The sequence below is a fragment of the Poecilia formosa genome, unplaced genomic scaffold, assembly GCF_000485575.1.
Source record: "Poecilia formosa unplaced genomic scaffold, Poecilia_formosa-5.1.2 Scaffold2, whole genome shotgun sequence".
NCBI classification, from domain to species: Eukaryota; Metazoa; Chordata; class Actinopteri; order Cyprinodontiformes; family Poeciliidae; genus Poecilia; species Poecilia formosa.
Window position 1 is genome coordinate 393235 of NW_006799941.1, and position 26101 is coordinate 419335.

General features: G+C 37.2%; 2 protein-coding genes across 2 annotated transcripts; one reads left to right on the top strand and one right to left on the bottom strand.

Annotated features, from left to right (window-relative positions):
* Nucleotides 1–284: 284 nt before the first annotated feature.
* Nucleotides 285–13518, top strand: LOC103135447 (suppressor of tumorigenicity 7 protein-like). Its single transcript, XM_007548186.2, has 15 exons — nucleotides 285–490; nucleotides 900–982; nucleotides 2044–2203; nucleotides 2288–2342; nucleotides 2491–2606; nucleotides 2733–2811; nucleotides 3217–3305; nucleotides 3684–3784; nucleotides 3903–4017; nucleotides 4125–4197; nucleotides 4282–4384; nucleotides 9852–10002; nucleotides 10140–10232; nucleotides 10356–10495; nucleotides 12217–13518. The coding sequence occupies exons 1-15, from the start codon at nucleotides 322–324 to the stop codon at nucleotides 12310–12312; spliced, it is 1623 nt and encodes a 540-aa protein (XP_007548248.1). The 5' UTR covers nucleotides 285–321; the 3' UTR covers nucleotides 12313–13518.
* A 2132-nt stretch (nucleotides 13519–15650) lies between these two features.
* wnt2ba (wingless-type MMTV integration site family, member 2Ba) lies at nucleotides 15651–25849 on the bottom strand. Its single transcript, XM_007548197.2, has 5 exons — nucleotides 25209–25849; nucleotides 21704–21924; nucleotides 20638–20915; nucleotides 18749–19013; nucleotides 15651–17113 (listed from the first exon to the last, which is right to left on the bottom strand). Exons 1-5 carry the CDS (start codon nucleotides 25367–25369, stop codon nucleotides 16884–16886), a joined length of 1155 nt encoding a protein of 384 aa, XP_007548259.1. The 5' UTR covers nucleotides 25370–25849; the 3' UTR covers nucleotides 15651–16883.
* Between the last annotated feature and the right edge of the window lie 252 nt (nucleotides 25850–26101).

The following is a 26101-nucleotide window of genomic DNA, read 5'->3' on the forward strand; positions in this document are numbered from 1 at the left end:
TTATGACAAATTTCTTGTTTAAAGAAAATCAACAGTAATTTCCAACTTCTGTGACAAATTTTTAAAATTTAATTTGGTTGTTCTATAATCATTCCAACTCCCAAAATGAGTAATAACATTCATGACCATCATGATGTATCAAAACTTCTGGATGGCCCTTTAACTTGTTCAATTAAATTCGTCACACAACAAGAGGCATTGACTTGAAAGTGTTTACAGAATTTTATTTTATTTCCGGAAATTGATTTTGCAGCTACAAAATAAAAGCAGTTTGACTCCGATGGTCACGTGACGCCACTGTTTACAGACATCCGGAGAAACATGGAGGACACCATTGGCAGTAATCCCCCATCTCTCGGATTTTTAGAGAAATTGAAGTCTTGGCTCTCCTGGTCATGGACTTACGTATGCTTCGTTTGGTTTGGCATGGTGCTGATTATGGTATATGTCGTGTGGAGTCCGCTGAAACTGCAGGAAACTCTTACTTCAGGTAAATTATTGCAGTTTGATGCTAGCTGCTGTTAGCCTTCGGGTTTGTAGCTTTTATCTCAGCAGCCGTTATTTTGACAGCTCGTTGTTTGTGTGGTGAGTACACGAACAAAGATGGTCTTTTGTGCGGAATTTGTCTGTTTAGTGACATTATATCATGTGATATTTAACATTTTTACCGTTCTTAATGAATATTTTATTATTTTAGAATTATGCTCTTTACATTAGTCGGTTAAATTAGCTAAATAGCGTCAAATGCGACAGCGGATATTTTATTGTCATATAAATGCAAAAAAGTAGTTATGTTTGAACTTTCACTTATTGTCATAATGAGAAACGGCACGGAACAGCACATTTATGTGGTTTAGGTTGCACAAATCTGACTGCTCTACTTCTTGTTTGTATTTCAGCTTCAGTGTTTCTGAACACTCTCACTCCTAAATTCTACGTGGCTCTCACTGGAACCTCTTCCCTTATCTCTGGACTTATTCTTGTAAGTTTCCAACTCGATTATTAAAGATTTTTATTTATGCTATCTCGGTACTAACTTTTCACTCACTGAAGGATACACCATCGCCATCCTAAGGGCTTTTGTTCTGCACATCTTTAGTGGTTATAAAAAGTTGAAACAACCCTGTTAAAGAGATTAAGACTTTTTTTTTTTTTTTTTTTCTGGAACACACTGTCTTCCCACCTTCCTTTGTCAGGTGGAAAGTGCTAATGGCTTGTAAATAATTTTGTGCATATCTTATCAATGACACTTTTGGCAAATTGACCCATATGGTGCTTTGGGAGCTGTCAGTGGACCTTGACTTTGACTTTAAAATGCAACTTAAGAAAGTATCAAGAAAAGCCAAAACGAGCAGGTCAACTTTATTTAGGGTTGATCATAAGCACTTTAAATGGTGGCAAATTTATGCACTCCAACAGGTGTTGAATGTGATGGTTAATTATGAACTAAGCCAAATATCCAGTTATAGGAGTGTCTGCACATCTACAGAACCACACTTAAATTTGTATGATTTATTTATTTATTTTTTTTAACTTAACCAAGACTTCTAATAACTACTGTGGATGCATGTCTGTAATGGAATTCCAATTTCAAAATACGATCCCTTAATGAAAGTTCTAGGTTAGTTTCAGTTAGTCAAAACAATTGTAAAAGTATTTTTATTCTGTCTGAATTTAACTCTTTAAACACTTGTCAATATTCTTTTTTAAAACATTTTCTAATTGTATTGCTCTATTTAAGAAAAGCCAAAAGTTTGGGGAAAAAGTTTTGTTTTCGGATCAACATAACGACTCACAAATGTTCAATTTCTTTTCACATATTTTGGTGCATTGCTATTTCTCTTTAACCCCTCATCTACCACCTTCTATTTGTGCTTTTTGAATTTATTTAAACATGAGTATTTTTATTGATTGTTTTGCATTAAGTTTTAGAATTATTGGCATTCTCTCTAATGTTAGCGTTTATAATGGCATACAAATATAATAAGTATTGCTTTTTATTTGTTTCTCTTCAATGTTGTTTTTTTTTATTATTTGGAACAGATTTTTGAGTGGTGGTATTTTCGCAAATATGGCACGTCATTTATCGAGCAAGTGTCTGTGAGCCACCTGCGTCCTCTGCTGGGTGGGGTGGAGAGCAGCTCGTCAACTGGTCTCTTCTCATCAGTTAATGGAGCGGCAGATTCCAGACCCAGTGTTTCTGGTAAGTATATTTGAGCTTGGTGTATTTAAAAGCAGTAGGAGTCTTAATACTGCATGTGCTGACAAGTTGTCCTGCTTTTGATAGATTGCAAGGTCTGGAGGAATCCTTTAAACCTTTTCAGAGGAGCAGAATACAACAGGTATGTATGACAATAACTAGCTGCTGTTTGAAGATCATTTAAAAATTATAATTCATGGCCGAAACCACACTTTATTAGATATATTATTTATGAGTGAGAGATTGTACTTATTTTAGTAAGTTTCTGGTGAAATATGTATGTACTACAGGTACACTTGGGTGACAGGGAAGGAACCTTTAACCTACTATGATATGAACCTTTCTGCTCAAGATCATCAGACCTTTTTCACTGGAGATACTCAACAGTTAAGGCCAGAGGATGCAGGTTTGTTAGATGTTACTTCCAACTCACTGTTAAATAACGCTCTCTGCTCAAATTATAAAGAATAATAATTCTAAAGCAGGTCTTAGAGGTCATGTGAATAAACCTTAGCTCGTTATATCTCCATAGTGATGCAGAAGGCATGGAGAGAGAGAAATCCTCAGGCCAGGATCAGAGCTGCTTACCAGGCCATAGAAATGAACCATGAGTAAGTTCTACTTTTACACAGCTGCCAATCATGTCCCAGATCATGCTACTGAAACTTCAAAAATCACAACATAAATCCATAGTTTTTAGGGATTTACATTAGTATTTGACCTGTGAATCACCTGTCAAAGCTATTGAAGAGAAAATGTGTACATTGTAATCACTTGATTGGTGATAACCTATCACTAATAACAGTACAAGGTTGTTGTAAGACACACAGATGTGTCATACGTGTTTGTTTGAATACCTGATGAATCGTCTTGAATATGTTTTTTTTCCCCTTCTTATAAATTATGCCATTTTACATTGGGTACATTTGCAAAAAACAGTAGTTTCCAGTTGTCAAATTCAAAAAAGATATTTTGGGTGTTTTTTTGTTCATTTTTGTGCATGTTTGCATGTGCAGATGTGCTGCTGCATATGTGCTTCTAGCAGAAGAGGAAGCCACAACCATCACAGAAGCTGAACGCCTCTTTAGAAAAGCACTGAGTTTTGGTAAGGATGGGCGCGACTGAACAGTGATTCCTGAAATCCAAAAGCTGATCAATTAAAATGCAAGTCCCCAAAGTTGGTGAATATACTCTGCAAACTAATTGTCTATGGTAATGGATGTAGTTAAGTGCAATGTAAAATTCTGCATGCTCTTTTACAACACCAGATCTCAAATGTGTAAAGTATTGACTTCAGTCTGCAGTTGGTTCATTATTTCTGTAAAGAACTGTGCAATTATGTTTTGCTGTAGCTTTGACCTCTGCTAATTAGCAGCTTCTTCTATATTCGTTCTGTTTACTGGATGCATATTTTAATCCTATTTATGTTCCGCATTTTTTAACACGTCTTTAATACTGCATATGTCTTCTTTGCGACCTACAGCTGGGAAAGATATCAATCTACTGGTTTACATTAAACGCAGACTGGCGATGTGTGCACGCAAACTGGGCCGGATTAAAGAAGCAGTAAAAATGATGAGAGATGTGAGTTTCTCTCAAAAAAAACATATATATATATACACACATACATACACACACGCGCACACACACAAAATAAATTTCAGAATATGTAGTGCTAATGTGATTTAAAATCTAATTTCAGTTAATGAAAGAGTTCCCATTGTTGGGAATGCTAAATATACACGAAAATCTCTTGGAGGCACTATTGGAGCTTCAGGCATACGCTGATGTCCAAGCAGTCCTCGCAAAATATGATGGTAAGACTAAACGGAATGTTGAATATTTTGCAACTAGTCGTAGAAAGTAGCTCTGATGCCGCAATAATTGAACAACATCCACAAAACTATTTCTGCTTTTATTTTAGATATTAGTTTGCCAAAATCTGCCACTATCTGCTACACATCTGCACTGCTGAAAGCACGGGCAGTTTCAGATAAGTATGTTCCTATTTGTCTTAACTAAGTAGTTGCTAATCTTGTAAATCATGTGATTTAAACCCACTGTCTGTGACTTTTTTTCAGGTTTTCTCCAGAAGCAGCATCTAGACGAGGGCTGAGCACAGCAGAGATGAATGCTGTGGAGGCGATACACAGAGCTGTTGAGTTCAATCCACACGTGCCAAAGGTCAGTAATAAGTATAAGCTGGACCTCATGAAAGCTTTACATCAATGTAATATGTGATATTTAACTATAAAATAATGGGCTGGATTTAATATTTTAGTAACTCATCCTACTCATAAACCCTAAATAAAAAGAAGTACCCCCTGACAGTTTTATAATTTGAAATACCTGAAAAATTTTCAATAATAATGTTTATTTTTTTTAATCATCAGATGGAACAATAAGTGAAGCAATCAAGAACACTGTGTTTGCAGATAAAAGTGTTGACATACTGCTGACTCACCAGCAGATGTCAGTGTGGGTCATTGTACCCAAAATCTCAGCATATTCTCAGTTCAGACTAGCCTTGTTGAACTCTCTGATATATCTGTTCTTCTTTTTTTATTATTTCATGCTTGCTTAACAGTGCTTTGAAACTGTACATGGTTTTCTTTTTTTAAGTGTTCCGTTTAAAACATATCATAAGAAGATGAGGAGAGATTGTGGGAATCACCATCTCTCCTCTCAACACACACCCTCATTTTGCTTTCTTATCATCTTATCTTCCCTTACCCCATCTTCATCCAAAACTGAGCACACTTTTCATCACGATATATTGGAGTGTTCAACGTTTACTTTTTGACCCAGAATTGTCCTACATGCTCAGGGCTCCCTCCCTCTCATATAACAGTGTATGGTATGAAAATGCAAACACTGAAAAGTGGGGGCAGGTTGTTTTGAGCTGTCTGCAACGTCTGATGGATGAGTGCACCTGTAACTCTGCCCTTTGTAGAAATGTTCTCATCTCTTGAGCTACAAAAGATGCCTTGCAACTATTCTGTCTGACATGTAGTCTCCTCTCAGTTTCTGATCCAAAACACTCTAATCACACATTAGTCACATCTAGAAAACTAATTTGAAATGGATTTAAAAATCAATGAGTCTTGGAAAAACTCATGCCAAAATGTAAATAAATTTAATAAATTACACATCAGTAATAAACATACTGATTTACAAGTGTGAATTTATGTAACCAGGTGTCAAACGGTGCTTATGATTTTACAATGAGACAAAATAAATGAGTTTACAGCCTTTCTAAAGAGACCTGGAACATTAAGACAGCTGTTTTAGTAAACCTAATGATGCTAATTTTTAATAAGCACCATAGCAATCTTACCTTTTTAAATAATTGCGTTCTCATTGATAAGGTATAGCATAGTCTATACAACTACTATAATAAATTACAACTAATGGTAGGATTACTAGAAACAAATGTTTTTAATTTTATTATATCTTTTTGGATTATATTTCTTAAAAAGAAACTGACATTGACCTTAAAGATTATCCTAAAATATTAGAAAATTGGCCAAGAGCTCATCTGTAGTTGTGACTGTTGACACGTCTGGTGGTTAGAATCAACTTGGTGACCTAACTAGATGTTTTTAAATGAATAAATTCATTAAGGGTAAGGTGGTTTATATATGATGAGTGTGAGGAGAATATTATTCAAAGCTTTATTATTTGAGCTTGTTCAGGCTTGTCAAAGCCAGTAAAAAGTCCACACACGTAATCTTTATCCACATACAATTCAGTGTCTGGCTAAATGCTGTAGTCCTCGCACACAGCTGCTTTCCCTTTTCCTTCTCAGGTTTTCTATCTTGCCTCAAGTTCTCCTTTGTCTGTTTCTATTTTGTTCTCCTCCTCTTCTTGTCGTCTTCTATTAATCTTCATTTCTTTTTTCCATCTGTCTCCTGATTCCATTTAGCCAATGTATGAACTGGTATTTCGGAAATTCGACAGTTTTGTAAATGGTTGCAGAGCCAACTACATGTCCCTGCTACCTTGATCTGCTTTATATTTACATTTACAACCCCGTTTGGCAATCCACATTCATTTTTAAGCTTGCAGGGTGATCCAATTCCATTTTTTTTTTTTCTTTGCTAGTTTACTTCAACAGCAGTTTTTCATCACACCATATTTTGGTCAATGTTCCCTGATCTAGATTGCTTGTCAGAGCTTGAAATATGGACTTTTCATGTTGCCACCAAAATGGGCTATTCAGTTTGTAAATTGAGACACAGAAACAGGATTAAGTTAGTTTGAAACAAAGATGCATGAAGTTTGATTTTGACAGCAAAAATGGAGCAGCTATAGATATTGCTATGTAGTTTCGGATTTACCCAAATGCTGCAAGGTTTCTGGTATTTTCCCTTCCTGTTGTAAAATTGGCTAAAGCTGTATGTTGAGTTTTATTTTTTATTTATTTTTTTTCATTTCAAGTTTCAAAAATGCATGCCCATCAATCATACAGCAACTACAAAGCTGATGTCATTGTTGCTTGTATGTCAGAGGCAAAAAGAGCCACAGAAGAAAATCAGACGGAGGCTTATGGGTTATGTTCTGGGCTTATGAGTGCCCCAGGATAAAAGGAGAACACATGAAACTCAATCCCTTCATCAAAGAGGCGGCTGGGTCTAAAGAGCCAGACCTCAGAACAGGGTGGTGGTGGTGGGGTGTGTGACTAAGGTGTCACCAAGTCTAAAGCCATGGCATGTGAGGAAGAACAGCTGAGCGGCTCTCTAAATGGTTAATCTTAAAACACAGAAGAGGCAGGTCTGCGTGTCTGCTGTATACTCTCCGCTTGTTATCAACAGCACTTCAGTATGGGTAAAGACGTAAAGCTGGGAAAAAAACCTACTTCACTTTTTCCAGTAGATTATGTTACAGAAAGATTTTTCATTTGCTGACCTCTCCTTCCTTCCTCTAAAGGGTTGTTTCTGTCTGTGGGTTTCAAAATGTATCTTGTAGTGGTCATTTAGGACACAAATATGCAAAATAGACCTTTGTTTGATTTTTTAAAAATGGAGTTTTCTTCATGCTTTTTGACCTTTTGTCAATGGATAAATGCAGCCTACATTTCTGATGAAAGATTTTTATAAAAGACAACTTTTCACATTGAAGAGATTTCAAAAGCAGCCTTAACACAATTTCCTGTCTTACCATGTTTGTTGGGGAATTAAAAAAAATGTGCTATTTGGGTCAAAGTTTCAGAAAATTAAATGGCTGTTATGGGATCTCTCATATTTTAAGTATGTGTATTATGTTTGTAAATGACATATGGAGTTAATATAGGCAAAGGCAACACTTTTCTGTTCGTGTTGATCAAAGCGCTTTAAATTTAAGCCAGATTCACCCAATCTTACTTACAAACACACACAAATAACTCACCTTTTGGATTGTAGGACCTCTACAAGAACAAGAACAAGAACTAGGTATAGTTCTTGTATTCTGGCATAGAAACTGCAGTACTGTCAGAAGTATGCTTTTTTTTAAAGGATTATTTTTGTTGATTTAGTTTTTTCATATTTAATGATCAACTAATTATTTAGGAAAAAGGTTCAATCGGTTGATTGAATCAAAATGTAGACCAGGTTGACATCTGTTCAAGAGTTCAGCATGCAGAGAAACATGCACAGTCAGTGCAGACTGAATGCCTGCATAAGATTCACATAGGATGAGGTCATGTCATAAATGGGACATTGTTGTGAAATTTTGGTACTTGGGTAATTTTTTTCCCCAGATTGTATGCATGATATTTATGGCATTTTATGGCATGTATGATATTTATGACATCAGCATAGTTGCTATGCTGATGTCATGGAATATTTTGGCAAGTCCAAATAGTTTTTTGGCAGTCTGGCTTTGCTGTAATTCAAATTGTGTATGCTTGCCATGTCAAATGCTAGGCAATGCTGGAACATTTTTACTTAAAGCTATGTTTTTTTTTGTTTTTTTTTGTTTGTTTTTTTTGCCATTGAAACACAAAACAGATGTAGAATAGAGGGAGGGCATATTTGTTTCCGGTGCTTTAATGAAGACGAAAAAAAAAGAGTTTTCATCATAGCAATGTTTGAAAACTGTCTTATGTGCATGCTACACATTCTTATTGATTCTTTCAAAATCCATGTGAAAGACTAAAACAACATAGAGAACATGAGAGGTTGTATACCTTGTGTGACTGTCAAACTGAGAGAAATGAAAAGAGAAGTTGTAGAAAGAGGAGGATGAGCTTGGTCAGGCTGGACAGGCTGCGATCCAGGGGGCGAGGGGTGAAGCAGTGTGGTCAGGCTGGTTGGCTGAGCCTCTGACCATGGAGGGGATTAGACAGGATTAACTCTGGGCCAACCTTCCCAAAGTGTCAGTCTGAGATCCAGAGCTCTGTGATGCTGGCCGCCTGGGAATCCAGCCCAGGGGGCCCCCAGCCTTGCACAGGGGTTTTGTTCTGCAGACTCCCTTCCTTGCTACACTTGGCACCACAGACGTAAAGTATAGAGTGGCAGGTTCATGACCGTGCAGCTCATAGTGACTTCCTTAACATTGCATAATTTAACTAATATATATGCCAGAAAAGCATTAAAACACCTTTACTTGTATTTCAAGAAGCTTGTTATCTGTTATTTCAGGGAGACTGCCTGTTTAGTCAGCTGTTGTCAACTCGGTGGTCAAAACTAATTCACTGAACAAACTTATAGTTGGTAAAGAATACAAGGCTGATCTGGGCATGTTAGACATTCATAAAATGAACTGTAACAATAGCAACAGAAAGCTTGGGAACACCCCAGCCTCTCCCCCTCCGTGCAATTGCAAAACAACGCTCTCAAAAATACCTCACCAATACCTCACTTGATGAAAATATATTTTCAGTCTGCAGGGAGTTTAGCAGGACGAGTTGCACAATTTGACTCTGTCAAATACTGAGAAACTATTAGTGCAATAAAAGTAAACTATTGAAACTGCATTAAAAGTATTTAAGATTTTCAAATTTTTAAGTTTTTTAAATAGATACAATACTACTCGACATCAAATAAAACAAGATTGTACGACTTTAATTTACAATTGGGTTTAAATATGCACTTCTTGTGTTCACATAAAAACATAGGTAATGTTTCCATCTGCTTTATTTTTCTCCTGCCTTTTTATGTCAATTTTGTTTTCATTTTCTTGAAACATATGTCTTTTTTTTATGTATAGTGATTGTGGCAACATGATGTAGGAATACTTTTTTCTCTGTGAAAATGGTTAGAATTAGTGAGATGATGGATTTAGTAAACAGACTTATAGGGGTTAAAAAAAAAAAAAAAAACTTCTTACGTTTTAAGTCTTAATTTGTAAAAAGATAGTAAAGATCTTCCCCAGAAAGACTCATAACAAAAGGCCAAATACAAATATATGCCACACTTTTCAGCTCCTTACTTGTAAAACTTCTGAAAATTATGTATAATTTTCGTTCCACTTTACATTTGGACACTACTTTTTATTGGTCTATCTCATAAAATACAAATAAGGTACATTGGTGCTTTAGACAAAATGTGGGAATGTTTTTTGCAAAGCGTTATATGACTCTGACTTGTGATGAGACCCCAAAACGAATTGGAGGCCATGCAAGACAAACATTTAACATTATCATCATTTTTTATTTCCCCATTTATAGTACTTGTTAGAGATGAAGAGCCTGATTCTGCCTCCAGAGCACATCTTAAAGAGGGGGGACAGTGAGGCAGTAGCATACGCTTTCTTCCACCTGCAACACTGGAAGAGAGCAGAAGGAGCCTTAAACCTGCTACACTGCACCTGGGAAGGCAGTATGTATCACTGTTTGTATTCTTGCTTTACCACGATCTAATTCTATCAAATATGTCCTTTTTTTATGTCACATTTTTTACATAGTTTCGTAATGTCTTGGATAAATCTTTGTTATAACCAGTGTCTGTCATTTCAGCCTTCCGGATAATTCCATACCCCTTGGAAAAGGGTCACCTATTTTACCCCTACCCAGGATGCACAGAAACAGCAGATAGAGAACTGCTCCCCTGTATGTTTTCAGCAGCTTCAACCTGCTCTAGAAGGGTTTATCCTCCCTTTTTGAGCAATTTAAAACAATTATCTTCCCTTTATAACAATGTTCTGGGTGTCTTTTCTTTTATTTTTGTTCCAGCTTTTCATGAGGTGTCTGTATACCCAAAGAAAGAGCTTCCCTTCTTCATACTCTTCACAGCAGGCCTTTGCTCTTTCACTGCCATGCTGGCCATGCTCACACATCAGTTTCCTGAGCTCATGGGTGTTTTTGCCAAAGCAGTAAGTATTGTCACTGCTTAATTCTGACATATTATGAACTATCTATTGATAGTGATTTTAAATATTTTAAATTAGTTATTTAGAAGTTAGTCAGTTATCTTCTGCTAATTTATGGGCTTTTTGTTGAAAATACATCACTTTCAGCTTCTGTCTTCAATGTCTGCCAGAACCATAAGCTTCATGGCAGCCTAACCTTTAAAGGCTATAAATGAGTGAATGGATTCCTATTATAGTTATTTTTACAGAAATGTTAACTGCTTTTAACCACACTCTGTACTCTGGGGTAATCTTTAGTTTATGGTTGATTTGTTTATTACGTCTGACTACATAGACTCGTTGGACCTTCTTTCGTCACAGAAACAAGGCCATAGAGAACATCTTGTGCTCTTTGCTTTGTTTCGTTAAAACTCAAGGGCAGAGTTTTACTCAACACCCAGGGTGCCTGGTTTGTGTAATGTTCTGTTAGAAAGCATGAAACCGTTAAACTGAGGAATTCAGAGGTTAGCTCTGCCCTCTGAGGAGAAACAGATTTTAGTAAAGCTGCTGCTATGACTGCAGAGTTGTATTTACAGTCTGCAGGTTTTATTATTTATGGGTATCTGTCATGCATAATAAGTTGAATTATTTCATATTATTAAATTGGATTGGCTTTACAAGATGATGTACTGTTTTAATTAAATTATGGATGTGTCAAACGCATCAATCAAACTTGCGTAGCTTAATCAAGAATGCAACGTCCATCAGCAACTCTTCAAGACGCTGCAGTTTTATTAGAAAATGTCCAGGGCTTTTCCAGGGCCTTTTACGGACTCAGTTTTTTTTTTTTTTCTCTTTTTTCATTTTTATTCCTAAACCAGCTTTTATATAAAGAGACCCCTTTACAAGTAAGAATGGATTTTGGATTAAAGGGGGTTATTATGTATTTTCCAGACACATAATTCCATTCTTTAGCACAATCATGCAAATATGTTATCTTCAACTGCTATGTATGTAACTTGATTAGAAATGTGATTTTGCACCATAGGTGTATCCAAAGTCTTGAAATTAGCCTTTGTCTCTTTAAGAGCATTCCAACACTCTACCTTCAACACGTCATCACAACAATGCTTTTCCATGATACCTTTTTGCAAGCGTTCTCAGGAGCTCAGCAGACGCACAGTTTCACCAGGTGTTTGCTAATTACTGCTGCCACTAGTCAGTGGGGGAGGCGCTGGGGAGGGGTGCTCTGTGTGGTGGAGGCTCAGCTGCTGACTGAAGCTCCAAGGTGGAGATCTGTGGAAATAGGCGGCACATTGTGTGAGCAGGTGTTTAGGAACATCTAAATGGTTGCCACGGGAGACTCAAGGATTCTTCAAACATGCATGAATGAGTCAAAACAATACCTTAGGAAAGACATTATAACATGATAAAAAGGTCTTCTATACTGTGTTCATATTCGGCCTTTTTTTCTTTGAGAACCAGAAAAGTTAAGGAACACTCAGGTTGCGTTATTTATTTAAAAGTACAGAACAAGAAGTATGCATTTAAATGGGTGATTAAGATGTGGTTGTCACTTCATCTGTTCTGAAATCTGACCATTAGTGTCATTGCAAATAGAGCTGTTTTTGCCTGATTATCTACACATAATATATCCAGTATATTTTGGTATACCTCGACATAAAATCTGAGAACCTTTTGGCACGATGAATTAAGGCTTGGTGTTGCTTTTCCTTTACTTTCAGTTCTTCAGCACTCTCTTTGCACCGCTGGGCTTCTTTGCAGACAAAATGGAAAACTTCATGCCGTCCAGTTTTTGGCACCAGCTGACTCGGATTTGACCTCATCTCTGTCTCACTCAGTCATTCACGTGTACACACACACACACACACACTTAATGAAAACACATAAACACCAATCTCACTCAAAATTCTTGGACAAAAAGTGTTTGCTCTCCTGTCTTCAGCATTACTATCCACTTGCTGCATTGTTACTGATTATATTGGCCAGGGTTGTATCAACACAGCAATAACACTTCTAAGATGCTCTCCAACATGTTTCCAGCTTATAGGGGTTTTCCAAGAACTGATTTGGTGACTGCCACTTAAACTAATTATCCTGTCATGTTGTTTGTATTAGTAAATTCAGGCATTTTTAGTTTTCATCAGAAAGCTACTGTTAAAATGAAATGATTAAGATCTGCATGTCCAATTCCTATTAGGTTTGTGTCCATAGAAAGTCATAAAGGAAACTATATAATTTCTCATATGATGCATCTTCTTAGATGTGCCATATAATTTATCACCTTCCATTCTTTTTAAGCTAAAAATGTACATGTCAAGCAGTCAGTATCTGATGTAAAAATAGATGTATTCCTGAAAATACAACTCTTTAAATTACTGAGAGGTGAAACCTAAGACTTATTCATCCACAAAGACTTTTAAATTAAGTCTCACTTAAAAAACATTGACCTTATTTTCAGATTTTAATTATCACATTGTCAGAACTAATTTGTCCAGTTGTAAATTATACTGACAAATCTTCACTTTGAGAGCATTTCCATAAGAACCATTATTGAAATAAAGTGCCTTTGTTAGTATTCTATGCCACTGAACACATCTAGTTTGATTACAAATGATTCCTTAAAAATATAAACATAACTAATAATTATTCTGTTGTTAAAGGGTTTAACGAACTGACAAACTTTGCAATGGCTTTACTAATCCTTCGTAGGCCCTTTCCAAATTGATTGTCCATCCTTTGGCTACACCAGTTTATGTGTGCAGAGTTGTGGGGATCTGGGGCCTATCGCCAGTGGTCATTGAGTGGGAGGCGAGGTAAACCCTGTGCACAAATTTATAAAATGTATGGTAACCGATGACAGTTTCATTCCAAGCTGATTTTTAAAAGTTGATGACAAAATATCTATATTGTACTACTGAAATAAAGCAAAGGCATGCTGAGGACAGGAGAATGTGTTCACAACTGTAATTTCCTTCCGATGGGTTTGACAGCAAAAAACCTACAATAAATGTTTCTTCCCTCTCATGTGTGATGTTTTTTTTTATATATATATATATATACTGAAGAGGAATCAGCTGCCCTATCACTGTTGATGAAAAAACTTCTACCACATGATGCTTCCTCCTCAATATGTCACTTTAGAGATGATGTGCTCAGGCTGAAACATTTTTTTAATTAATTCCTAATTTGAATAACAAGAATAGCCCAAACAAAGAGCACATTTGTATGTTGAATGCATGGGGTTCAGTGAAAACATTGTTGAGTTGTAAAGGTTTTTTCGGGATGAATGACAATTCTTTCTTCTGACAGTAAAAAAATCCACATAAACCACTCTGTGCCCCTGGGACAGTTTTAGCTCTGAGATGTTGTTAAACTGAGATGCTGATTTGATGTAACTTTGTTGGTGGAGAATTCCTTTGATGCCACTCCTGTTATATTTACAGACTTCAACTGGGATCACATGTGGTGGAGAACAAGGCACCACACAAATTGTTTTAAGTACTGTTTACTGTTGTTCCTTTATTGTTGGCACAATTTAGCCAATTAAACAATAAATTAAGACCGTAAGCTTCATTATTTTTGTCCTCTGAATGCCACAGTCACAAAGCTAAAGTATGAAAGGAGCTTTGTTTCCTTAAGGATACCATGAGGTCTTTTTTGGTAATAAAAGAAGTGTGACTTGGTATAAAATCAGTCAAATATTTCTAGATGAGCTTTGCAAAGTAAATTGCATCTAAAATGGTACATAGACTGAACTTGTATAACACTTTTCCAGTCATTGTGACCCCTTAAAGCGCTTTACACTAGAGTCACATTCACACACCAATACGCAGCTTGGGGTTAAGTGCCTTGCCCAGAGGCACATCGACATGTTTCATTAGGAAGCTGGAATCTAACCTACAACCTTCTGATCGCAAGACAACTACTCTAGTCACAGACGAAGTATACAGACTTGTCAGGTATACTTCAAGACCTTTCCCCTATTTCCTCCTGAACCAAAGCTTCACTTGGGCAAAAGAACCTGGCCTCAGTCCAACCTGAACAATTTCATCACCAGATAAAATTAATTTTGCTGAATGAAAAAATATCTAAATTTAAAATGTCTTCATTTACATACTCAAAAGCTGAACTTTTAATGCAGATCAGTGCAAACCCAGGAGCGTTTTTAATCAGTCAGAAGTTATTGCTTACAACTTTCACCTTTCTAATCTTTAAGAGAAACAAACCCACCCCAGACTACTAAAGAAATTGGAAACAGACTCTTTTACTTGTAATTGACTTTTGACTTGGTGTATCATTTGGCTTTGTTTAAAGAACTTTCTCTTGGCTGTTGTTTGCATTGCGTGGTCTTGAAACAATTTCTTCATTTTTAATGTTCGTAGCTTGTTGTCAAATTCATTTAGGTCCATAAACCCTTCTAAAGACTTGTGTCTGAGAAGGCCTAACACTGCTGCTTTACCAGATGTTAGGCTGTCATATTTAAGATCTTGAGCCATTACAATGGTTTTTGTAATGTTTTGGCTCATTTCCTGAAAATTGTAAGTTCTCAAGGAGCAGTATGAGACTAAGTGCTTGTGCACTGGGCTAAAAGCATAGACAAGATTGTAATGTGCATTACAAAAGTTTCATACGCAACAACTTGAAAGATCTGAAAAGTGTTGTTTATATTGAGCTCAATTTAATCTGATGCCTCTAATTTCAGTGAAACGGTCTTTCATAAGGTAGCTAATTAGTAAACAGAGTATACCCCCGTGTGTCGTTTGAACTCAGTATAAATACAATTGTGACACCTGAGAGTTTTGTTGAAATTACAGAACTAACAGTATCATAAATAAGCTGGCAGGATCATGCTGTGGGAACGCATGTCAGGGAAGCTCATTACAGGGAGGGTGGACGGTGCTAAATGCACAACAATCCTGGAAGAAAACCAGTTAGTTGTTACTTCTTCACTTAAAAAGGAGACATTCAGATGTCTCAGTTCATGCTCCTCCTGAAGGAGACTCCCAAAGCAGTACATGCATCTGAACACAAATGTGATCCTTCAGTCATGGGAGTAGACTGTGGCCTCATAGAATAAGCTGAAGGGTGTGGCCATGGAGAAGTATGCATCTTCTGATCTGTTACATCTGCAACCCAGTCTCAGATAAGACAATGATTGGATGGATAAAAATATTATAATTTATTTATTTCAGAATTCTGTTTACATATAGAGGTAACGTGAAAGGTGTGTGCTACATTATATCAGTAGTACCCTTGTAATTTGCCTGTATCAGATACATTTCAGTTGGTTGGGAGCTACTTGCAAAACATGTTTAATGGCAAGCAGTTATATAATTAATGATAATACTATAAGTTGTTTCCAATTTTGGAAATGGACCCGTTTTCAGTCTATTCTACTGTCCTGAACAGGAGTTATTAATACCAGGATCTATTGCTTCACATTTTTGTGTCATTATTTAAGGCAGACTTAAATGCATGAACGTTGAAAACTACTACACACCAAATTCTCTACTGTTTAAACTTACTCAGCTTTGCAACTGTAATAGTCACTGATGATAAATCCATTCTTTGTAAGGTACCGACAGTTCATAAGGTTTGTCACAAGCCGTCTAAGACGGGATCACCATTGTTTTCTCAAACGAGTCTTAAAAACTGAATAATAATAATAAAAAAGAAATCTTAATTTCTGCCAAAAATGTAGTCTTTCAGAGTCTCGTGTCTTTAACATCCCTGATAGTTGTTAACAAGAAATTCCCACAAAAAACAAACCAACTTTTTGGCCATTTGCTGAAATCACCTTCCCACTTCTTACTCAGGATTGAATAAGGCTCTGGCAACATATGACCCTGAATTAATTAATCATAATGTCTCTGAAAGGCAATACTGTCTAAACATGACTTTTGTTTTAAGATCAAATTTTCTGCTTTACTGCCCCCATGTAAGCTATTTTGCCAACCAAATACATTTCCAATTCTCAGGTATCTAGAATAAAAACAACAACATGCATGTCTATTGTCAATTATAAATGAGACATTGTCAGCAGCATTTTTTTTTTCTGTTACTTTAGATCTGGTATTTCTGTTGTTATGGCTATGTCTCCCATCTTCACATAAGAATACATTGTGTCAAAGATCTAAATATAATAGTTTTATAATATATTCACCCATTTAATAACAAAAAGTTAAGTGTCTCATAAATGGTTTTGTAAACTGTTCAATGGACTTCTTTTCCAGTTTCTGTCTTCCTCTCAAGTTTTAGGAAGTCCTTGCATGGAGAAGGATCAAAGCATCAAACGGCAAAGCCTTTGCAGTCACAAGATCCCACTTATAGGAAATCTTTAGAGCAAGTTCTTGAGCCTGTTGTGGCTGTTTTTGGCCTTGCCTTTTCGCTAACTTATGTCCAACCGATCGGGCCTCTTGTGCGGTTTGCAGGTGTGAATGTCCACTAGGTCCTCACAATCTTTGCACTCCACTGCGCAGCACCACTTGAACTTGCACTCACACTTGGTAACACGTTTGACGCGCATGGTGTCGTAGCCGCGTCCACAGCACATGACCTCACAGCCATCTGTGCCTCTTGAGGACTTGTTGCACACTCTGCCAGCTGTCCCCAGAGAGCCTGTCAAGTGATGAGAAGAGTATAAATGCCTCATTTGGCATAATGACCAAATAATTTAGAGACTTTGAACTTGAGGAGGTTATATTAAATAGTTTCCACTGATCATTACTTTTTTTTTTTTAATTAGCTACATGCTTTAACAGTGTTACCCAAAAATGTGTCATAAAATAATAACGTTGTGGTTTCACAATTAGAATGATGGTTTCTTAAACGTCAATGTTTTCTTTTAAACAAAAAGAAAAGCCTTATTCAGCGTACAGTTATCAAAATCTGGATTGACCAGTGTATATTTTACAGACACAAAAATAAATACACACAACTGACAAACCTGTGCTTGGGCTACTTCCAAGCGGTGCCACCATGCAGATATGGAACATCACTGTATCAAAAACCACTACTAAATGTAACATACCTCAGCATAGATTTCACAATTTATTTATGGTGAAATTGGTATTTCTACCAGTTGGCCAACGGCAGCAGATATTCTGATGCAATGATTTGTGTACCAAACCAAAATACCACTTTTCCCCTCGCTATTCTAGAAGGTTCAGTCTACCAGGCAGAATAGTTTCAGATTGTGGTCATATACTAAAGTGGAAAATCTTAGCATAAGATAGGTAAGGCAAGTCAGGGGCCACAATTAAGTTCACTTTTTTTTTTTTTACAAGGTAAGACAGCATGTCCCTTTCAGTCAAAGTGCAACCAAGCTAAATGCTGGAAGGAGCAGAGGAATTTGTAAGATCAGTGCCATCACGTCCCCTGTGCATGCTAACCTCATCTAATCTGCTAACAGTGAACTCCGTCACGGTCTGCTGAAGGGGATGGATCTGACAACCGGGCAAAGCAAACATCAGGAATTAAAGGAGATGTGAGAGGTCAAATTATTGAACTTTAAACTGTGGAGGAATTCAAGACTTGAGAGGATGGATTTCTACCCATTTTTTTAAAGTAGTGCATGATTCACCATCTGTTTGTCATTTTTCAAAACTGATTCAAAGAAAATCTAGATTTTGTTGGTTTTTTTCCCCAATGTTTAAAAGAAACACCAGAGGTCCAGGGAAATCTTTTTTTCAGGCTTTTCAGATCGTCAGTGCTTTAAGAATATGCATAAACAGACGTAGCTAGAATATGAGCAACGCATGTCACATTCCTTGGGGTATAGTCATTCTGAACACCTCACAAGTGTCTTTCCTGGGCTAAGGAGAAAAGAAACTAGACTGTTGCAAGCCTCAACATCCTCTTTCCAGATGGATGTTGCATTTCATTGTATAATGCATAAACTGCACACTAAATGGTTTCAGTAGGCTAGACATTTCCATGAAAAGTGTAATTTTTTTTATTGGCTTTTTGTAATATTCAGATTTTCTGAGAAAGTCTCCACAGTCAGATAAAGCTTTTTAGTTTTTATAAGCTGTAAGCCATATTAATAAAATACAATTACCATTTTATATATCACTCTGATTAATATATGAGTTTCAGGTTTTGAATTGAATTTCTGAAATAAATTCATGATCCCCAAAGTATGAGACTTTAATATCACAGTTGTTTTAAATCAATTTGGCCATTTTGAACCAATCTTTTCAGAACATTGTACATCACAAACAACTTGCAATAAATTGAAACTCACTCACTTACCTGCCATCCGGTCCCTGACACAGTAATCTGGGGAGTTCTCCACATACACCAATTCGTTCTTGGTGGTTCCTTGGAAGTCCCTGTCAGCCACCATAAAGCCAGTCCCATCCTGGTTCATCGTCACTTCGATGGCCATGTCGTACTTCTTCCGAAGGTAGTCCCCGGTTCGCCTGAAGTCAGACATAGCCAGCCAACAGGTTCTCAGAGAACAGGAACCACTGACCCCGTGACACTTGCACTCCAGCTTCATAAAGCGCTTCACTGCCTAGAGCAGGGGTCAGAGGTGACAGGGTGTTAAGCTGTTGATGTTGCCAGCTGGTGTAATCAGCTCTGCTGTTAGCTCTATTTAGAACTGAATTTATATCCTAAATGTGATCTTTCAAGATCACATTTAGGATCTTAAAAGATCAACAAACTTTGTATCTTCCTCTTGGTCTGCAGGCGTGTGTGTGTGTGTGTGTGTGTGTGTATATATACACACACACACACACACACAGTATTTTCCTACATTCTCATTAAGGAAGTTAGGTTGTGGAATATATTTGTGATTTTGGACATAATTTCAACTATTTTTATCAAGCCATGTGACAAAATTGTTAGTCATCTTAATAGTCAATCATAATCAGGAATGTGTTATGAAAAATTACTACAGTATATGTGAAGGAATTTTGCAACTATTAAACAAAATAAGCAATTGACAACTCTAACTTTTAAATAGGAATAATTTTGTTCCTTTCACTTATCTTCATACATAAGTACCGGTACATGTCCAGTTTTTTATGCTAATTTCCTGAAGTGAAACCCATATAATGTGTAGATCCATCACACATTGAATGAACTTTTTCAAACTTTTATTTCTTGTATTTTTGTTTGTTATGACTTATATATCATGAAAACTCCAGAATTTGGTGTCTTATAAAATTTTTATATTGTGGAAAAGTCCAATATTTGACATTCATGATGGCACAACCTAATCAGCTAATAAACTCAAAGCAACAAAACTCTAAATGATGTCATTCTAGGTCAGTAAGTTATACTGCTAACCTGTCAGATATTCAGGAGACAGTCATTGACACCCTCAACAAGGAGAGTAAGCCACAAAAAAATCATTGCTTAAGAAACTGGCTGTTCACAGAGTTATGAAGAAAAAGCTGCATCAGCAATAAAGATAATTGCAGACGGAGCTTCACAAGGAATGGGTTGAGGCTGCAGTCAGCACATTCAGACCTTATGCATTGTGGGTAACAGACATGGGCAACAGATGTCTCATTTCTCATGTCAAGCCACTCCTCAACTAGAGAATACATCAGACGTCTCATAGCTGAGCTGAAGAGAAAAAGAACTGAACATTTGCTAAGTGGTTGAAAGTCCTCTTTTCAGATAAACGTAAGGGGTGAATTTCATTTTGAAATCAAGGTCCCACAGTCTGGAGAATCCACATTGCTGTTCAGTGTAAAGTTTTCACTGACAATGATGATTTGGTGTGCTTTATCATCTACTGGTTCTGGTCCATTGTCTTTGAAGTCCACAGTTACAACTATCTACTTGCGTATTTTAGGGAACTTCATGCTTTTTGTTTTTTTTTCTGATGACAAGCTTTATGGAGATGCTGACTTAATTTTCCAGAAAGACTTGGCACCTGCACCCACTGTAGAGGTATGGTACCTTTGGCAGTGGTTTAATGACCAGGGTGTTACTTTGCTTGATTGACTAACAAACTTGCCTCACCTGAAGCCTATGAAAATATATTGAATTGTTTCCCAATATTCAAAGTTTTAAAATGTCCCTCTAAGTTTTGGACTTGTCTCTAAAAACAATTAGGAGACATCATTTCTTCTCTGACTTGCGTCAAAAGTTGTAATTCTAAAATTAGAACTGCTGCTGCTCACCATCCGACCGCATCGGTTGTTGTGCAGGTTCATCAGCGCTCGTGCATCCTTCACCATCTTTTCTCTGGCATCCACGAAGGCCTTGGCAAATTTGATGCCATAGTTGATGTTATCGCTACAGCCCCCCCAGTCAAAGTAGCCCTTGTCGTCGCTTGCTTGGCCCCGCTTGAGACTGTCACAGTTGCAGATCTTAAGCTCGCCCTGACTGCAGGCCCTTGTAATGGCGTAGACCACTCCAGCTGAAGAAATGGCGTAAACAAATGCTGCTTCTCTGCTGCCTGCATGGAGAAATATATGTCAGTGTTAGAGAAAAAGACTGCACTTTTAATTTTATTTTGATTGACTTTTAAACGTCCTTTTTGGTACCCTAACTCACCTGCAGTCATTTTGTTCTATTTTAGGATTTGAATTACTTAGTATTTAGTTTTGAAATACAGGAACCTTTCCTCTGTATATTTTAAGTAGGAGTGCCATTATCAGTCCATTTGTTCTAGATGGACCAGACAAAGTTGTGGCTACAGTGTCATGCCAAACAATTTTCCTTTTACTTTTTTCTTTTTTGTTTTGTTTTTTGTTTTTTGTTTTGTTTTTTTCAATTAGAACAGATGGTGAATTTCTGGGTCTCTGAACTGTGTTTTCATTTCAGACAAGAGGAGATTCTGGGGGTTATTTGGTCTGGCTGTTCCACCCTCCTCCTGTTCTCATTCCTGCTCACGCAATGAGGCAAAGCACAGGCGATATGTCAGGGAGTGAAGCTTTGTCTGGCTGCCAGATACATCTACCCAAATATTTACATCTTCTATTACTGTTTATACATCACCAGTGTGGATCTCTCAATCTGCTTCTTGTTTTCGGAGAACATTCACTTTCCCAATCTTCCTTCATTCCAGAGATGGTAAAATACCCCCACAACACTTTCTCTTTCTGTTTGTATTTCAGGATAAAGTTGATTTAAAGTGTATTCTTTACTCATGCGGCTTTTCTGAGGAAAAGGAACTCAAGCGTCATCTACATAAACAACCACTGTCACACAGCAGCAAGGCACAGAGAAAAATCTCAGACTCACTTCGCAGCATCACCCTGCCAAACACAGTGTGGTCGCGGTCCAGCGTGCTGCAGTTCCAGCGGTGGTGTCTGAACTGGTGCTGGCACTCTTTGATCCACTCGCTGGCCCCCTCGCTAATGGACTGCATCAGGTCCGGGTGCCGCTGGCAGAGCTGCCGCTGCTTGTTCACCAGGCCGGGAATGTTGTCACAGATCACCCGAGCTCCCAGTGCTCCGATGTACCTGCCGTCACAGACAATGCGAATGAAGGGCGAGCGAGCGCAGTGTTTTATCAGAGTGACACTTGTCACTTTGCGATTGTTGCTGCAAGATTAACTTTTGCTTTCTCCTATTTCATTTTTTATTTTTTATTTTTTGAGTTGGCTAAAACAATGTTTGGATGTTGGGTTACAAAACCATTCATATATTTTATATGATGTAAAATTCAAATGGAAAGCAATCTGCCTAACAAACTTATGAGGCACTAAAATGTCTGATGGTTGGTGGACACATTACTCATATTTAAGAAATATTATTTGTTTATATCAAAGTTATCAAAGTTTTCTATCCCAAAAAAGAACAAAAAAGTCTCATTTTGAATAAATTTGATCAGGTCAAATGTGTTCAAACTCCAACTGACAGATTTAATTTCTAGCAATTAAACTTGTACTCTGCCACATTTTTGGAAACCCCGGGGAAACTACATAAAAGGCACAAGAATACATTCATATTTCATTGCATTTGAGCAATCTTACACTGAACGAACAAAAAACATCGAAAATTCTAACCTTTGAATGCATTCAATAGAGAAAATTATTCCAACATTGTGAAATAATTGTTTAAACAGAATCACTGGTGTCAGAATAAGTTTTTAATCATCTGTTTCCATGATCTGATGTCTCACTTGTTTTAGCAACATTTCAAGATGGGAAAGATTAGAAAATATACCAAGCAAGCCAAATGTATGTATCTTCATAAATCAGGAAATGACTACAAGAAGAAAGCAACTAAAGCTGTGATGAACAATGAAGAGTTATATCCTACGGCTACAGAGTCGCTATTATTAGCAAATTACTGCAAGACTTTTGTGTACATTTTACCAGGGGTGCTGTCTGTTAGCAAGCAGATAATGAACTTAACTACAAAAGTCTTTCACAGGATGAAGTGAGTTTGGAAGAAGAAAAAAACTATTGATTGTTCCACTAATTATGTTCTCAGTTTACTTTAGTGTTTGAGTTTACACTTCTCATTTATACAGCTATTTTTTATTTTTAGCAAAAGTTTAAATTGAATTATGAACATGCAAATTTGAGTGTCAAGATAAAAATGTAAAAATGTTCATTGTTTAAGTTTGTTTCTTGTTTGATACGATTAAATGTTCAGGCAGCTGTGGGAAACTCCAACTGGAAAAACGCTGCAAAAAAACAACCACCAAAAAACAAAAACAAATTCTGTTTATTATCCCTGAGTTTTTCAGCAGCCCATGAGTACGGATCATATGGTGGCATTGTTGGTGGGCTTCACTTATCAACAGCCACCTGCAGTATAAGTGAGAGCTCAGATCAACCATACGATCGCACTAGGCACCCCTCTCCTCTTTCTCCCTGTTTTGGCCTCTTTAAGCTCTGTTCTCCTTCCGGATATCATCCTGATGCTTAATCGCAGCCCCATTTGTGTCACCGGGCCACTGAAACAGAAACAGACAGAGCAGGCTGTTTCCACTCCTGTTTTGGATGTCCTTTCCCATTCTGACCGTGACAATCTGCCAGAGCAATAAAACAAAACAGAGGCACGACTTATGCTTATTGTGTTTATATTGTGTGATGTACAGACAGAGCCCTGAGAGTTTCCAAGAGGACACAGAGAAAAAGAAAGTGAGGAGCGGTTCATTTAGGGAGATTTATGGTGATCGTCTTAATTACTTGTTAAAACAACAGAAAGCAGATACTGGCAAAAAAAAAAGAGAAGAAACTGACTAAAAATGCTACACACTTTCTGTCAGTTTGCTTGAACTGAGAATAGAACAGTTTCTTTTACCTGTACATTATCATTCAGCATTTTTAACTGTAACACTATTCAAAACACAAATCTAACAGGAAAGAGATTAGGAAACTAAGAGCTCATCAGATTTCATTTTCTTGCAGGTGTGATTTCAGGTTAGATTGGATTAAAGTTGCTGCTTATTCTCCAGGATATTTTTTTCTTCTTCTTCTTTTGAGGGCATTTAAAATCCATAAGAGAAATCTTCAAGGGGCATTCACTCATGCACCACTGCCTGCACCTGCCACCTATACTGTGAGCATGAGAGGTGGATAGGGGAACCTCTCTTCACACCATTAATCTTCAGAACGCTGCTGCAGGGAATATCTCACTGTGCAGTGACATGCAGAAGAATAACATAAACACACATCCAAGACGTTCCTATGCAAAGACTAAGATTTTTTAAAGACATGGGAGAGTGCACATACAGTATATAGATAAAGTAGATGAACTCGAGTAGTTTTAGTAACTAATCAATGAAAATTCACACACAAAGTTATATACATATATTAAGTATTTATTTGATGATATTTTAGATTATTTGGGTTTTACGTAACACCATACAGACACAATATTATGTTATGTCCATAATACAACCTATATAATCCTGGGGAAGACTGCTTACTTGACAGTTATCCAGCAGACAGTCTACAAGGAGAGTAAGCTTCAAAAGGTCATTGTTAATGAAGCTGACTGTTAACAGAGGGCTGTGTCCAAGCACATTGATGGAAAGTTGTGTGGAAGGAAAATTGTGTAATAGAGAATGATGGACAAGCAACTGGGGGATTGTGAAACAAAGCCATGTCAGACCACAAGGGAGATTCACAAGGTGTGGGCTACAGCTGAAGTCTGGTTTCAGGAGTCAGGATGTAGGCTATAACTGTGTCACTCATCTTAAGCCATTCCTGAACCTGAAACAACATCCAAAGCACCATACATGAACTGAGGAGAAAAAGGACAAAGCTGTTGTTCCGTGGTCAAAAAACAATTTTCTGATTGAAGATTGTTTTGCATTTCATTCGGAAATCCAAGTCTACACATGCTTGTCCTGGCAGGATCTTGTCACTGAGCAGCTCTCTACAAGGAAATTTGACAATACCTGGACTTGGCACCTTACTACCCTGCCTGACATTCCAACTCCTGGTATAATGACCACAGTGTCACTGTGCTTGATTGACCAGACATTTTCTTTGATCTTTGTTGTCCTTAAATTTTATGATAAACTGAATTTTAGGATTGTATTAGCTGCAGGCCATGATCATGTAAATAAACATTTAAAATATGTGTGCCATAAGAGTTTTAATTTGAAATTGAATTACTCAAAAAAAAAAAAAAAAAAAAACAACTTTCATTTATTTTTAGTTTAATTTACAGGAATGTGCATAAGAAAAATCCCTCCAAATTTTTTTTGCAGCAGCTACATTAAGTTAGTATGTTACATGTCCAGTTACATAAGTTCAAAAATAATGCTTCAAGATCAAACTCACCACCACGATGAATCAACTCTGGGTGTGAAAATGAGTAGGAGCAGAATAAAAATGGGCTTGGTACGATGTTGCCTCTTTGACCCATTTCTAATCGCCATCGCACTGCTGTTGTCTGATAAGCTCCTGGTCTTCATCGGGGAAATCATATTTCTTCTTCTCATGTGTTGGTAAAAGACGTACAGTCGGATGTGAAAGTCCCCGGTGACTGTCCGGCGTCCATCATCGGCGGATAAAAAGAACTTCACAACGAGGAAAAAGTGGTTTCAGTCTCCATTAGCTTTCCAAAGACAATAATCAGAGCGAAGTTTGGATCAGCACATCTGTAACCACCTTCATTGACACTAGAGATTGGTGGTAATGTGTGATACTTCAGTGCGCCGTCGCCAATAGATGGGACATTAGGTTTAGTTCCCCTGTTGCGCCTCAGGATGAAGTTCGGAGAAGTTGGAGGGACTCAAAATCGACAGACTCAACTAATAACACAGTCCAGTGGGAGGAATATCTGAAACTGGGACAGATCCAGTGCTCGCCTTTCCACCAGCAGCCGGGAGAGAAGATGCGCACAGAGAGGCGCAGCGTTCTGCTTTGGTGCGTCAGCCGTGCGCCACCCCTCACTTCTTCCCTCGCCCTGGCCTGACTCCAAAAATTGCAAAGAGCGGTTGTGAATTTGATTTGAACTGAAAATCATTGTGATGAACTTTTGCAAACAAAATTCTGTTTTTTAACACAAACTTTATCTGTGAACGCATCCTTCCACAGATTGAATAGTTCCCAGATTTTAAAATTATATTTAAAAAATGCAGTTTCACCAAAAATGCAAAAGCATATATTTTCGTAAAAAAAAAAAAACAGGACTAAAATTGAAGCATACTGACGAATGAAGCTTTGTCTTT

Coding starts and splice junctions, on each gene's coding strand:
- LOC103135447 (XM_007548186.2), top strand. CDS start 322: ATGGAGGACACCATTGGCAGTAATCCCCCATCTCTCGGATTTTTAGAG. Junction 2,343..2,490: donor AGAGGAGCAGAATACAACAG/GTATGTATGACA, acceptor TATGTACTACAG/GTACACTTGGGTGACAGGGA. Junction 4,385..9,851: donor TCAATCCACACGTGCCAAAG/GTCAGTAATAAG, acceptor CCCCATTTATAG/TACTTGTTAGAGATGAAGAG.
- wnt2ba (XM_007548197.2), bottom strand. CDS start 25,369: ATGAGAAGAAGAAATATGATTTCCCCGATGAAGACCAGGAGCTTATCA. Junction 21,925..25,208: donor AGAGTTGATTCATCGTGGTG/GTGAGTTTGATC, acceptor CTGTGACGGCAG/GTACATCGGAGCACTGGGAG. Junction 20,916..21,703: donor TGGCAGGGTGATGCTGCGAA/GTGAGTCTGAGA, acceptor TTCTCCATGCAG/GCAGCAGAGAAGCAGCATTT.